General features: G+C 38.9%; 1 protein-coding gene across 8 annotated transcripts in view; it reads right to left on the bottom strand.

Moving 5' to 3' along the window:
* LOC111254977 (uncharacterized) overlaps window positions 1–15,888 on the bottom strand; it is a 144,198-nt gene that overhangs the window by 52,325 nt on the left and 75,985 nt on the right. For all 8 annotated transcript variants that reach the window (XR_015317636.1, XR_015317635.1, XM_086975611.1 and 5 more), the window contains one exon: window positions 9,657–9,768. Coding sequence is in view for 6 of the 8 variants with exons in the window: in XM_086975611.1 (XP_086831737.1) it covers window positions 9,657–9,768 (112 nt within the window). In the remaining 2 variants the exon portion in view is untranslated. The remainder of the gene's footprint in view (window positions 1–9,656; window positions 9,769–15,888) is intronic.

A 15,888-nucleotide genomic window follows, 5' to 3' on the forward strand; every position in this document is an offset into this window, starting at 1 on the left:
TGTTCAGCTAACCGCTGATCAGTGTAATCGCATGGGCGTTTGCCTCAATCTATGAGCACCGTTAAGGAGTCCCATTGAGCTTCCTAGGAGTGCTAGGTACTAATCGAGCCGTCTTCATTCCATGCGCTTCTAAATACCTGGTATCTGCAAGGGTTACGAGCAAACGATCCATCTTATCGAGAATGTACTGGCTGGCCCTGTGAGAGCACTTATGCGAATTAGAAAACTGAATGGCAGTGTGCCGTCGATTAAGCGCAATCCCCCCATCGGCACACATCTGTACCATCCCAGGTACGACGCTTAGTACGACGGGATAGCGGGAATCGTCAGTCCACGCGCAGCATCAAGGAAACGAACAACAAACATAACCTAACTGTGCATGTACAATCGCTAAGGTTCCCTATTTTCAATCACCGCGTCTAAAAGAATGAAAGATCGCGCGAGATGCAGCGATGTTTACGTATGCTGTTTGAAATAGAACAATGTAATATATGCGGCTTATAAGAATTGTGATGAGGCTAATTCGACAATCCATCTAGCAGGCCAAATCGCATTGCTCAGCGTCAACATCAGATTGATGGTTAAAACAGATTATGAAATATTTCGATATGTGTGCACTGATGAATAAATAATATATTTTCTGGCGTTCTCATACTATCGAATGATACAGCTGGAAGGGCAAATGTCGAACTTACAAGCGAAACAGAAGCATGCGAAATCGTGAGAGATTAAAAATTTCTGTGTAGAACGATTCGTTATTAAGAATACGTCAGTACGACACTGAGAATAGACATCGACAGTGTCGTATAAGAAGCAGAGGAATATACTAACAGCACTGATGGACCTGTTCCAATGTTTTCACAGGCTGGTTATCATAGATGCATAGAGTTTGAAAAGAACGGATATGTTAGCAAAATGAAGAATTCCTCGGAGGTGTTAATAACCTTGTGACTCGAGTCAAAAGTATACACGACCTCCGTTCTCCTCTTCGGTCAACACTGCAAAAAGGCAAACGATATTATTGCGAAAAAAGCAAGCCAAGAAAATGTGAAATTCTTTTGCTGTTCATATCTCAGCATCCAGTCATCAACGGTGGACGGCACAGCTGCAAAAGTGAGATGGCCTGAAAGACTGCCTAGAACATGAATTTTTTAGGCGTGAAAATCCTGACAACCTATAGGGCGATGACAACAGTGAAGGGCTCGAACAGCAAACCCATCCAGCTCAACCGGGATCCTAGAGCTGAGCGTTCCAGCATCCAGGTCATTTTAGACAAATACACAAATCAGCACTCAAAGTCAATTAAGGAACCGCAAATGGGAAAGGCAGCCGAACAGTTAGACTACCTTCAATGAGTCCCGCCTGCCTCAACGAGGACTTCGTGAACTAGGTTCTGGCAACATTGATGACCTTATATAGCTTTAGTACACGACACCTTAAATCACTGCAGCCGTTCGCGAAGATAATCACGGATCTTGCAGAATGGCCGGACCTTGCGGGACGCTTCGAATTACACAATGAAGCTGTGTGGGCGGCTGCAACTCTGGTGCTCCTCTTTCCGAACAGTATAGACGTGCCCATATTAACGGAGACTAGCCTTTTTAACTCACCGCATTTCTATTCTGTACATTGCTTTGGTAAAAAAAAAACAATGGACCAGGCTGTTCTAGAAGAGGCATCTTCATTTTTTTATAGTCGGAAGGTAGGCGACCTCACAAAATGCCTAGTGGAGAATAAAGCCTTATATAACCAGCGACTACGTATCATACCAGTCTATGTTGAGCCGACTGATTTGCAATCACCGTACAAACTGGTGGAGAAGTTCGCCGATGTTTTCTTATTCTGATTTTCCTCTGATCAATCAATGCTCGCCTCAACTAACCGAACTCAAGAGAGGCTCGCAAGCTTTCATGCTCTACGAACGTGATCGAGCTTCTCATTGCGATTTGACAGGAAAACACAATAACCGTCAATGATAAAATAGCCTAACTTTCGTTTTTTAAACAAACAACTAGCTTACCTTAGGTTAGTGTGAAACCTGATTTCACTCTTAGGTCACTCATCTCGCTTCCCTGATCAAATTAAGAGGGCTGAGGAAATACATCATCCCGTATCTAGAAAACGTAATCATATATAGGTCTAACAGGTTCCAAATGTAACAAGCTTCAGCCTGACTCCGCGCGTTACACAAAATGACTCCAAATCGCCTCGCGCATCTTCTAGCTTGTTCGCTATTGCTGTCCGAAAATATCCGTCGTCACCTCAAGCTTTAAGCAATGGAAGCCTTAGCAATTAGGAGCAAACAATCGTAGAGATTAATTGAGGTTTTTCTTCGGGCGTAATAACAAACAACGAGTGTAAGAGGACGAATCGGCTAAATCAGAATGCCATCACTCGCCTTGCCGTGCATAGATTCCATAAATTCTGCAGAAAACTTCTGTAACGAGCATGACGATACATGTACTTCAGATGCGGGGAAGATTGTGATAGATATCATGCCGTTCGTTGCCTGCTGGTACCATGTTTAAGTCGTTTCTAGAATCTTAAGTTAAAACTCAACAACTCAACAAAACCAGTATGATGTAAAGTGTTTTAAGTGGTTCTGTATATTTTTTCTGACATCAGGATATTGCATACGGTATAGAATAATAACCTTACCGTATAGTATCGATTGGTGCATTACGTTAATGAAATTCTTCAGCAATTTGAGATATTTGATAGCACAAATAGTTTCCTTTTCTTTTGTTTAACGCTATTCCTTTGTTTTATTCTCCTTTGATGGAATGCACAGTCTAGGCCATGACTCCGCCATGGCAGCGGTGTTCTCTAGGCGGATTTTTCAAAATAACAATTGCGCAAATTTTCTTCAAAGTACATTGTATTTTTTTTCATTGGTCCTCCACTTAGTCCGCAAAAAAACATGTTCCGATTTTTTATCTTCAGTGTTGTCGTTACAATTTGATAACGAATACCCTGAGGAGACCCATACTGAGTCGTCAGGGAGCTAATTGCGTATGCTGTTTTTCTCAAAAGCTTTTAGGATCACAGCGATTCTTTTTCTCGTTTGAGGTCCTTAAGTGTTTGATCTTTCAATTTTTGTTCTTAAGATTGTTGCACCAGTGATTCATTATTGTCTTGCTGAGGGCTTTCTTGTCTTACATTCTCAACCATCTTCAATTTGTTACCCTAGCGTCCTCATCTTCAACCTAGAGACTGAGCACTGATTTTCAGCACTACACTCGATCAATTTATAGAACGCTATATTTACCAAATGTATCAAATTTGTAATCCTAGTGGTGCGTAGTTTGACCTCATAGTTCCACAAAAGCTAGTAATGCCTTTTCGATTCCTCTATGTGAGAACACAATATCTATTAAATCCGATCTAATGAGAATTTATAACGTTCTCATTGGATGACATTATTTAATAATGTTGTAACGCCGTACTTTTCACGTGTTTACTATTATGTTTTAGATCAGCATACTATTAGGTCAAAAAAGTGTTGAAGATTTGATTGCTTCCGCCTAAAAAAAAGGTTTAGAACTAGATGGTAGAAATAATTCTCAGCCGTGCCTTTATCTTTTTTGAGCTTGGTCGTACCAAACTTTTGACTGTATCAATAAATTGTGAAAGATGGATAAGCCATAACGGGTGACTTTAACTTTCCACAAATTCATTACTTGCCGCAACCTCGGACCCCACTGTAACCCTTATTTTGCCAAGCTTCAATGAGCTTCAGTTATTTACGTCAGCCACTACGCGGATTTTATTCTAAATTCTTTTCACGACTGATTCACGACTTCAGAGATTTATTCACGACTGATTCAGACCCGGCAATAGTTTGCCACCCTACAGCCGACTCTAATCATTAACTGTACGATGTACTACTAAAAACCTACGACTGTTCGTTTTTACTAAACTAAATTTAAAAAAAATTAATTGCTATTTATTTTTGATAAATTGGTTTACGTTTGAGGTGGACTCTGAATCGTTTAATTACTCGTTCCAGCAAACTTATACGCTTTCCATGTCGTTCCGCTGCTCTATCTTGCAAAATTATCACTGCTTCTTTCAGCCTCAACATATATACGAAATCGAAGGTCGACTTCGGGAGTTTCGTCCGTTGTAATGATATCCAGCTTTCGGTTAAAGGAACGTGAATCGCTTGCCTCCCTGTCAGAGTCGTCGTGTCGTAAGCTGTACTGTCAAAGAGAGCATTTTGACAGACCGACGGCTTCGCTTTGTTGTACCGCCAGCCGATTGTCTTAGCATCTTCATTTGATACGCACAACTTTTGTGGCAACAATTACAAAGTATTCTTAAGTTTTTTCTGAACCTTAGATATATCAGGCACTCTAGAAATTTACTACAGAACCAATTTTACCCCTGAAAATCTCTCACCAAAGTTATACGAGCGTTCTTTTTTTTACTCATAACCCACTTAGAACTACTTAGGGCAGCTAAATGTATTATATTTTCCATTGCGTTTATCTAACTGTACTATCTCTAAAGAAATATTCTAGAGAACTCTGGAAGAACAATCGTGCCTTAGTGAAATCTTTAGGACTAATTTAATCAACATTTAGAGATGATTCATGTCTTTTTCAACTCTTTTTGAAAAATTTGAAACAACTGACACGCATATTTAGAAGATTAAAATGATCAACAACATGTTCACGTTAATATATTAAATTCAAGAAAAGACGTGTGGCGCGAGTTTTTGCAGTGAACTAAAGGATCATATGTGTAGCAACAGTAGCTGCAGACTTCGAATTTGAGTGTAAGGCCAACGAGGACAGGGACAAATTTGCCGCCAGAAAAAACATACTCAGATGTTAACACATGTGGAACCTTTTCTCACGATATTAAAACGCGTATTCAAGAAGCAGGACTGGGGCGATCCTGACCTTGTTTATAGGTTTAGTCAGACTTACTTTCATTCTATTCGGCTTACAATGGCGTTCATTGCAGACAATGCACACTTTCGAATTAGTTGTTGTGTACAGGTGGTAGGCCGTTAATCTTCCATGCAACGAAAGACATGAAAATGTTATTTTTCTGCACACCCCATAGAAAGAATATATAGCTGAGCGAAAAATAATAGACAGATGAAATTCGAAGATTAACATTTGGAATAACTTACTAATTTCGCTGACAGCAAAGGGGCTAAAAATAGAGGTGGTTATTGTAGCACACCTCGTGACCTCCATCCGCATGTCCAATTCTACTTCTAATAGCACTTCCATCTCCATTTATATTGATATAAAGTTGCATTGCTTACGATAATAGCCAGCGGAAGTGGTTTTTATGCTACCATTTTGACTGGAAGTGAACGCTTTTTTTACAAGTTGTCCTAACGGCAGATACTTTTTTGTTCAATTCTAAGGCGACTTTAATCGTTGTCGATGTTAACGTACTACACAGGTTCAACACCGAATTATTTTGTAGAAGAAGTTGTCGACGATTTGACTAATCCTTTCATCCACAATTGATAGTCCTAACAGTACGTGCATAGAGCGACTAGTTTTGCTTATAGTTAGGTTTTTTTTCCAGTACTTGAAAAGCAGTAAACCCTATAGGCTTCTTTTGATGATCCTTTTGCCTCAAAAAATTCGAGACAAAAATGTTTGTCAGCGTTATCCAAAAACTGAAAATACACACGATTCTGAGCTTTTTCACTCTCTAAAAATTATTATTCGTCTATTAAAAACACCTTCTTCAACTATTTTTGTCTGTACGTAAAAATCTGCATAGATACCGATTGTAAGGCAACGGGCTGAAGTTACACAGGCATTGTCTAACTGTGTACATTTCGACTCAAATTTGATCCCTCTACACTCGCATCACGAAAAATTATCGGCGTCAGATATTCATGTCGGAATGAAGAATCTGAGCGTAACTCTCATTCTAATATGTACTGAATTATTAAGCACGTAACGAAGTTGCCGAGAAAAGGCGAAACGTAAACAATAAAAAGCTACCCAAAAAATTAAATGATCTGTGTTTGCGGCATTTGCTGCTGCTGCTGCTATAAAATTTAATGCTGTTCTGCCTAAGTTGCACACATTTTTCCACTAACTATACATTTTTAAATAAAACTATTTTCCCAGAGAAAGACGACTTAATGCAAAGTTGACCCGCTTACGCGATTTCGGTTATTTCTGTGAAGATACGGAAATCGTGCTTACTACAAGCGTGGTACAAGATATAAGTAGAGATAATAAAACAGAGTCAATTAGCCTCACCCTGTGCTCGTTTCGGTAGCTATTTCTCTACTATAGAAATAAATGTTTGGAAATGCGCAAATAGTACTAGACGACGATAACGAGTACATTCATTTTTATGACAACAGGGCATAGCTTCTATTTATAGACTGCGCGGATCACTGCAGTGAGATTGAGCGGCTTCAGGCAAACCGACTAAAATGTTCGGTTGCACTTAGTATCGATGCAGCTACCTGACGTGGTGTTTACGGAAACACTGTTCCAATTCTAGTTTTTTTTTTTTTAGAAGTTTTTATAGAAGAGCATCAAATCAGGGGGCATTAAAAGTAAAACATGGAATAATAAAAGATAATTCAACTATGCGAACAAGGACGAAATGACTCGTATAAAATAAATAATAGGACATACATATGGGATCGAAATTTGTACGCCAATACAGTATATCAACCTCACGTTTCTATAGGGTCTATTTAGAATAATGAGAGGTAAAACTGCAGAAAGTGAAATCAATATTTAGGCTACTATTTACTAATATCTGCGACTATAGAGGTACACGTTTCCTTCAGATGTTTGGTGAGAACTTGCACTATTCTGTTTCGAAGATTAATGAGGTAAACGAAGACGCGCAATTTAATCTCTCGAAAACATAGAAATGAACGTGCGTCCATAGACATGAAATATATTCAGAGTTCGTTTGTTTGTGTTTCGTTTACGCAAATATTGACATTGGCATTGGTATTAGTTCCGCGAGTAAAATAAAAACAGATAATAAAGAATAAAATTATTATTTTATTCTTAATAAAGATTTGATAAAATAAGGAGGTTGACAAAATAAAGTACGCGAATCTTCTCTATTAAGGAATATTCTGTAAAGGTATATTAAGGATAGCTAAACTGTCATCTGGAAAGTAATAATAATTTTATATTCTTACCGAGCACTAGTTTGTATGCATAGCTAATTGTTTCGAGTTTTACGTCCGGTACTGCCGTTCCATTAGACAGCTGGCTACAAGCACGAAAAAAGCTTGTCCACCCTTGGATTCGAATCCAGACCGCCATGCATACCTACCCGGACCTTGTGAAAAATAGCTGCAGTGATTCTTACAATTTTTCCCGTCTTCGACAAGAACCAAGCAACTTCGCATTAACTCCGCTGCTATAACAGGCGGAGTGCCGCCATTCACTTGGGAACGCTAGTAAGTTAGCTTAGCTTATGAAATAATTTCTCTAGAATGACAGAAACCGATTGACTCTTGTATGTATTATAAAGGGTGACCCGGTTAAAGTCCGAACTTTCTTACGCTTCGTCTTTGAAACTTTAACTAAACTGGAACAAAAACTTTAGTGATTTTTCATATGTGCTAAAAAAGTCATTTTTGACGTTTATTCAGTATAAGTTTCATTCACCTTAATTACAATAATCGAAAGTTCTGGTCAATAAAGCTTAATCACTGACTAGTCATTTTCAAGATCCACAAAAAGTTTTATCCACGGGTCAAGCGATATTGGCGAACGTAAACTCTATTGATCTATCTAAAGGTTGTTAAAAAATCCAGTATAAATTTGAGCTTTAATAGACAAAAAAAAAGGGTTAAAAATGGACAGAAGTCCAAAAGGTGCAACAAGGCACAAACCGTCTTAAAAGAACCAAGCGTTCAAGCTCATCTGGGTAATGCAATTAGCACTGCTCTTTAACATATATATATATATCGTTGACCTCTTAAAAAAAAGTATTATCAGAAACTGCTTTTTATACCATTTCGGTACATTTCAAGCTTTTCAAATCTGAATTCTGGTTAGAATTTACTTTCTGCAAATCTTCTTTTTTCGACTCAGGCAAAACAGGCGTTTTTAATCTTTGTAGTGATTTGTCAGCGATTGAATAATAACTAATCCTCGTTCAAATAGCGAAAATGGCGCACTACTTTTTGCCATAGTGAGCTAACGATTTTGCCCTAAAGACTGTGGTTTTTGTTTATTACTAATAAAAGCGGATCAGCAAATGCTTACTATTACAAGCAGCTGATAATGTATCCGCATTTAGACGGAACGCCCTAGATTTATATACTTAGAAGGTATCGATCGGAACACTTTTCTAAGGTAGGTAAGAGCAGGTTTCACTTGACAACGTTGTACGCTAAAAATGTGAAAAGCTTACCCACACAGTATTTTTAAAAAAGCCCGCTCTTTAAACTAGCTGAAATTCTGTAAGGGGGTAGGAGTACAGGTCATAAGCTATAAACATATAATTGAAGAAAGGTAAAGGGAAGGCGTTTACGGTAGCAGAAAGGTAGCAAAAATATTGAAGCGGTCTTTCAATAGAATAGAATAACATAGCAATGTAAAACAGTAATTCGGAAAATGCAGTTAATCTAAAACAGGGCAATCGAACAACCGGATGGAAAAAACGCAGATGTTTTCCCGATATAAAAACAAATTTTATTGCAATAGGATAATAAAGGTAACTGCTAAGTGTAATGGGATAATGAAACAATTGTAACAGACGAGGGAACAGGTCTAAACTCTTTAGGAGAAGTAACAGGATAGTGTCAGGGTGTCCACTGTATTTGTATGGTACGAATCACGTGCGAAAACGAACGAAAAGTGCACGAATCAGGGTATGTTTTTTTATTAATATCGATCATGTAAAGCCCAACTGTTTTTTGCGTAAGAGTTACGGATGTTTTGGTGAAATAAGTATAGTCACGATGACAATAACGGTACCTTTAGCTGTTATGGAAATTTCGCGTCGTTGTCATAGGTGTCAAACCTTTGGATCCAATATATTGTTATTGTATATTTATATGTAGACAATATAATAAAAATTTTTAAAATCAAATTAAACCAATGTGTAATAATTATTGGTCGCTAAACGTCAAGTTGTCAAATGTGATGCAAAGTTAAATGTGCCAAGGACACTTGGAACACGAGTTTGACTGACTGCAAAGGTGGATAAGCGTAACATCGAAATTGATAAGAGCAGCGGTCTAGATATTTCTAGCAATTTGCAGTATGCAGCGCTTATTATTAAAGTAGGAAAAAGGCAGAAAAATGGACCATAGAAGTTACAAGCTTAATGTTAGAGATCGGCAACAGTTAGAGCCAGTATATATAACTGTTTTTTTTCCACAGTCACCGGCTGCCCTTTTATCGCAAGGCAGGTGCCAAATCACTTTTCGGACCTGTCTCATTGAACAGATAACACGTTCTCGACTAATTGGCTTTTTCCAACAGACCTAGGAAAGCAACCACAATCATAATTTTTTGTTTCTGTTATATAAGTAATTCTTGCATAAAGATTTTCTTGTAAATTAAGGAGTGATTAACCGAGACTGCGGTCTTAACACGTAGTTAGTTAACCGGCATAAATCAAGTAAAAATATCTAGAAAATCTATTCGTGGATTCGAAACTACGAAACATTACATATCTACCTCTGCTGCGACGGCGCTTAATTGGTCGCGGGCCCATAGTGAGGCAAGTAGTTTCGATTGTTCATTGCTGCCGCTCTCCGCTTTACGAGCATTGGTTAAAGACACGAAAGCCCTGAAAAAATTATCAATACCATTACTTTTAGGTCTGTATAATGGCCAGCTCGTAATACACTACTATTGTTTGTTCATATCTTTCTTGCCGTTTGCATCCATGCACAAAAGTATGTATCAGTTTACGGAGCTTGAACTTGTGACTCCTCACCTCCCAAGCCGTGACATGGCCAGGTCAGAGGGCCTATTTTCTATAGGTGTGTATCGAAGTTAGTTTTACACTTTATATCTGAGCTGTCATATTTTGTTATTCTATTGAAGCGATAAATTAAAGTATGTAATCGTAATATTATAGAAGCATATTAAATACTACTTGTGCCTTTAAACATGCCGTTCTATGCCAATAGAGCAAATAGTAGCGCCACTGAATCTGGTATGAATCATGAAATTTGAAGACTTCATGATTGTATGACCAAACGATTTGAAACATAATCAAACAATGATATGAAGAGCGGCACCGTACGTAGCTATCTGTTGTATAGCAGTGGTATATCGAGCACTACGCAATACGGAAAGAACTCACTCTAATTGTTGCACGAAGATTAATAATACGTCATACGACGGCAGGGTGAAGGAATCGACATGAAAGATCTATGGAGTAAAATGAAAATACTGCAGTTAGCTCAAATAGCTTGCGCTAGTAAACAGCAAGTTCGTCTATGTTGAGCGGTTATCAACAGCCAATAATGCGATCAGAGGTTTGGTATCGATTTGCCCCTAAATTAAATTAGAGAAGAAAGAAAAAACCGGTACAAGCTGATGTATTTGGCCCAATTCGATCAGCAGTATCAAAAGAATCAGTGAACAAAAAAAAAACAGACGAACAAGATGCAGTAGACATTATTGATGCGTGCTATGCAGCTGAACATTAGCGCTGAGTGAGAGTAATATATCGTAACTATAGTAAAAGAGATATTAAACCCTATCGGGCACGCAGCCTCTGACTTAATACAGTAAATAACAGTTAACGTGAGATATTTGTAACTGGAACACGCAACAAACTAGCTCTATGAGACAGCGTAGGCGTCGTTAGCGCTAATCGACAAAAATATATAAACAAATATTTAAACTAATGTTTTCAGTGCTTAAATTATGCGGACACAGTTACTGGGCGAAATGTTTCGGTCTCAGCGTTTACATATATACTTATAAATATGTGAATAAATGGACATTGTTTTGTAACCATTGAAGTACGTTCTTTCACAAACTCTAGACTTTGAGGCACGCATGGCATTGGCCTTAAATGCTCACATGTTGAAGCGTTTTATTAGTTTGGAACATAACTTCAGGTTTTTTTATCCAACAAAAGACGCAACGTATTCGTGTTCTAAATAAATTAATTTATTAGGTATTTGCCGTAGTTCTTCGTGACTTTTCTCATGCGTTAATAAATTTATTTATTCCTTCTCGGTAGAACTTTCCAGGTCTGCTCTTGAAGAACTTGTCCACTCAGGTTCGAGACCACCTTCACTGTCAAATATACGCTTATTAATTAATTTCCTAGTGATCAGAAAAGTGATACCCATTGGAGTAAAATTTCGAGAATATGGGGGGTACCAAGTTGTCTACTTTTTTATATCAACATGACGACGCCTGAATTGCCGGTGACAATTCTATGTAGAAACCTATTATTGTGGCTCGTGATGCTCGGTGCTGGAGGAGATCTTGAGAGATGATGAGAAGGCGTGTTGTTAATGACTCACTTTATGGGGTACCCAAACTTCTGTCAGTGGTCTTATGACCGCAGTTAATTTTCTCGTTAATATTTGCTGGCTGCCTTTTCCCAAAAGCACCTTCAACCGGTGCTCATCGATTTCAGATGGTCGATCGCGGAAGGTGCATCCTCTAGCTCCAGCATATTATTCCTGAACCTCACAAGCTAGCTTTGAGTAATATTCTAAAAAATGTTTTTTTTTGGTGGTCCATGTTTGACAACTAAGCCTTTATACATTATCTTAGACGGCTGGCTCCCAGTACACGCTGTTAAGACAACAATTTGGTATTTTGTGGCCAAACTTCAGAGCAAAGTCTCCTACATACAGACAAGCTATTGTAGTAACTTGAACAGGTACTTCGTGGTACAAGAAGTGTATCTACGCCCGCATTCGAACCTGAGACATCGCTTGTCCTTATTGAACAACTTGAGGACAAGCTCGTTACCCATTACACCATAGAGGAATAGTCCTCTCAGCTATACAATTTTCGCTGTACACATATATAGATTTCTAAAATGCACTTTTTTTCATCTGAAACGTCCGTCTTTAGGATCTGAACTCAACATAAAATTTTATTTACTGTACAATAAAATTACAACGCTTTACAGAGGAGGGACATAGAGAAGTAAAGGGGGTAAGCACTTGTGTTCCACCCTAATACAAGGTATGTAAAATAAGCAGATTTTAATTATTATTTGAACAAGCTGCAATTACTCTTTTAGAAATGCATATTTCGAAGAACTGGAAAACAACAGAGACATGAGCACCTTGAGTATGTTCTGGACGTAGAAGTGTGTACAGGACAAGGCGTCCTTGTTAACTATGTTCTGCGCCCTTGTCATTAATACACGTTCAGAAAAACGATAATTAGATTAAAGCTGAATATAGTGAAGCTTGAGGAATCACGCCACTCATCGACTGTTTAATTTAGGACCATTTTAGGATAATTAAGAAAATACTTAAGCTTGACGTTTCCGCAAGCTCGATTTTCTGTGCTATCTGTCTGTTTATCTTTTGTGTTCTGTAGCTTTTACTACCAGACTTACTAGTTTAGTTAAAAAAAAAAAACTACAGATCAAAGCCTCTCTAAGCGTGTGTATCCTCACCTTCTTCTTCAGAGAAGTGGTTTTTACGCAATCATGCATTATCATGTTATTTGCGTGCGTTTTTAAGGGAACTGAGCAAATGATGCGTCATTGGTCACATTAGATGGCTTTTCGAAAAAGTTCTATTACGCGAATCTAGGTGGTTCAAAAATCTGTCCTCCATGCGTATTACAGGGTTTAAAAATGTACACATTCAGGCACAATAATTGCCTATTTGCCAGGAAAATGACGATATGGTTGAAGTGCATTGGAAGATAAGCTGTACTTTTCGAACGTAATTTGTGATTCAAAACGCCGCCTCTAGCAAACAAAACTAAAAAGGGTGGTTATTCGTTAAAATCCAAGGATTTATTTTCCTAAAGATTACTGGTTGCAACCGCGAACAAAGTGACTAAACATATTGGAAGAACTAACCGAAGTAAATTATGGTGGGTGAATTTTTGAAGTTAGAGTACACCATGGTGAGACGTCAAATAGGTTTCTGAGTTTTTAAAGCGTAGATTTTAAAAGCATACGGAATTACTTCAAACAAGAACACCATGATATCAAAAGGATATTAAATATTTCACAACATGGTTTGTTTATATTTTCTCAAGGTTAAAAATTTCTTTTGCGTGAGTACAGCGTTCCAACATGGACTAAACATTAAATAGGGTGTCTCCGTACAAAATCATATACACGAGATATTAGAGCGATCAACACCGGCGCCATGTTCGTACCACCAATATAAAGTTAGTTAACTCAACTGGGCTACTTCGTGTTTTGATGATCAACCTTGAGTAGACGACTATGATTGGATAGTCGTAAATTTTTTACTGTGACACATAGCTCCGTGGGTTTCGAGTCTATACGCGGTTTACTCGTAAACCGCGTATAGACTCGTATGTGTAAAAGCCGCAGGCCTCACAAAACGACCCAGAGTATTCACGCTTTAATGGTTCAATCCACATTTGTGTTCTTTAGACATAGTATATCAGTCGGCGGACTGTGATGTCGAGAAACGGGCAAAGCCATTACGACTGAACTCCCTCGAACCCAGCAGAGTGAATCTCTGCTACAATCACGTCCTGATCAGGATTACCGGTTATTCCTTAACGACGGCCTTGGTCTATCTGGTAGTGATGTAGTGACTGTAAGCTACATTTTTAAGCTCGCTTTAAGATCGCATTAAGTTCTAGTTCGCTTCGAGATTTCGGTAATGATTCCACCATGCAACGTTAGAACAGTACACGTTTGCGAGCAATCGATCAGGGCAACGATAGTTTATGTTTACATAAATGTTAGAATACGACTGTTTAACGCGTCACCCGGCGGGACCAAACAACCATATTTGCTAACTGACTGCGGTCCTCTATGAAAATGTATGAATCTTGCTTCCCTTTCTCTTTAGTTAATTCCGACTGTCAACACAGACGCTTGAGTCAATAACCATTCGAGATATAAAGTAAACAGTGATTCTGTTCTGGCTGAGCCATCCACAGAAACGCAACTGATGCAACAAATAAAGCGCGTACCAAGCATTAGTTAGCTGTGCCCGCCTCCATTGTAACCGTTCGCAAAAACTCAAAAACCGATGGGCAACAACAAACTCCTTTAACCGTTTAATGATATTGTTCTAAACCTCAGGCTGAAGTAGAGTGGCAACGTAGGACAAGGTCCATAAAATCAGAAACGAGGGGATCACTAAACCCTCGTCGAGTTGATAGTACAGCGCAGTGGCACCAATGAAGAACACGATTAGCGAGTACCACTTCTATGGCAATTACAAGGAGCAACAAGGAAAGACATCTATCCTTTACCGCACAAAGAAGCAACGTTTGTCAACATAGGCAAAATTACTTCTCGTTCCTAATAGGGGTATTTTAGTGCTCGAAGAAAGAGAAAATAGAAAAGCACTCCTTACGCCCATGTAATGCCCTTCGGACTAGGTAACCCGAGAACCTTCAAACAACAAATGGTCAATGGACTGAGTTGCTAAAAATGAGCCTTCTACCTTGATGATACTTCTCTTTCGGTAACACAATTAGCCGATATTAAATATTAAGATATTTTTTTTGGAGCGATAAAGCAACAAATCCTGGGCACAAGATACCCAAACACGACATCTGACCAGACCCGGCTAGCATTAAAGCTATCAGATAGGTTCCTACAATAACAGAGCAAAAGCATTCTGAAGGTTCCTGACTTTGCTCATCCTAGTGGAAGTTCACCCTCAATTTCCAAAAAACGGCGTCTTCCCTTAATGACTTACTAGAGTATGCGCCACCTTTGCCTCAAAATGAACTCCTGGCCGAAGCCTTCACGATGCGCAGGGAACGTCTGACCTACCCTTGTCTCTTTGTTCATTTTGTCTAGCATTTTTGGTCACCCTCAGTACTGATATTAGTTCACAAGGGCTGGTCATCATGGTTGCACAGAAACTCGGCGGCTTAGGGGAATTAGTCTTCCCTTTCGGTAACCGGACTCTATCAAGGGCAACGTTACTCGATCATCGTGCAAGAATATTTAGTTACTGTCTAAGAAATAAAAAGTTTCCATACCCATGCCTATACATGCGGCCAACGCAACACCGTAACACCGTAGTCAGTCACTGCCCACCAGTATTGATTAAAAATCTAACCGATCGATTAGCGCGGGTAGGCCCTTTAACCGTAGGAATGCCAAACGGTAATCTATACGCGTATCGGGACGATGACTGCCTTTCAAAATACTTTAAAGGATGTAAAAAGCTTTAGGTAAGAACAAAGGATACAGGTAATCATAATCTATATGCGACCAGCCCCTACTGAAAACAGTGACTAGAGCAGTTTCCTCATCAGCGTTAGCCGTGGTTAAACTGTATAACTTACCCGACAGGGACGACTGGTCCTCCTGCCAGGTAAATATTATGGGTCTTACGTACCTATCATACTGACAACAAGGCAAGACATATGAACCCGACACGGATTTCCAGTAGTTTAAGTGTTTCTGGTCCAAAGCACACGACACAGACAGCTTATCCATTCGTATTTAGAACGGCAAAGGAGGAAAATATCTCCGATTAAGTTCAGTCTTGTACAATATATGTTTACGCCAAACACTCCATATCATATTACTGAAATTGATAAATTATTGTTTAACCGGACAAATTAATGCAACCGCGATATATCACCAAACGAAGTATTTAATGGAAGAAACACTATCGAGCGGTTCAGTCGAGGGAGTTTCTGATCAACCGTATCATCCTCACACAGGCCACGCCCGTCTTCATAAACGGGAGAGAGAAAGAATGCTCATGTCATTGGACTAAAAAATACCTTG

Source organism: Varroa destructor, unplaced genomic scaffold (genome assembly GCF_002443255.2).
Source record: "Varroa destructor unplaced genomic scaffold, Vdes_3.0 BEIS01000007.1, whole genome shotgun sequence".
Taxonomy (NCBI): domain Eukaryota; kingdom Metazoa; phylum Arthropoda; class Arachnida; order Mesostigmata; family Varroidae; genus Varroa; species Varroa destructor.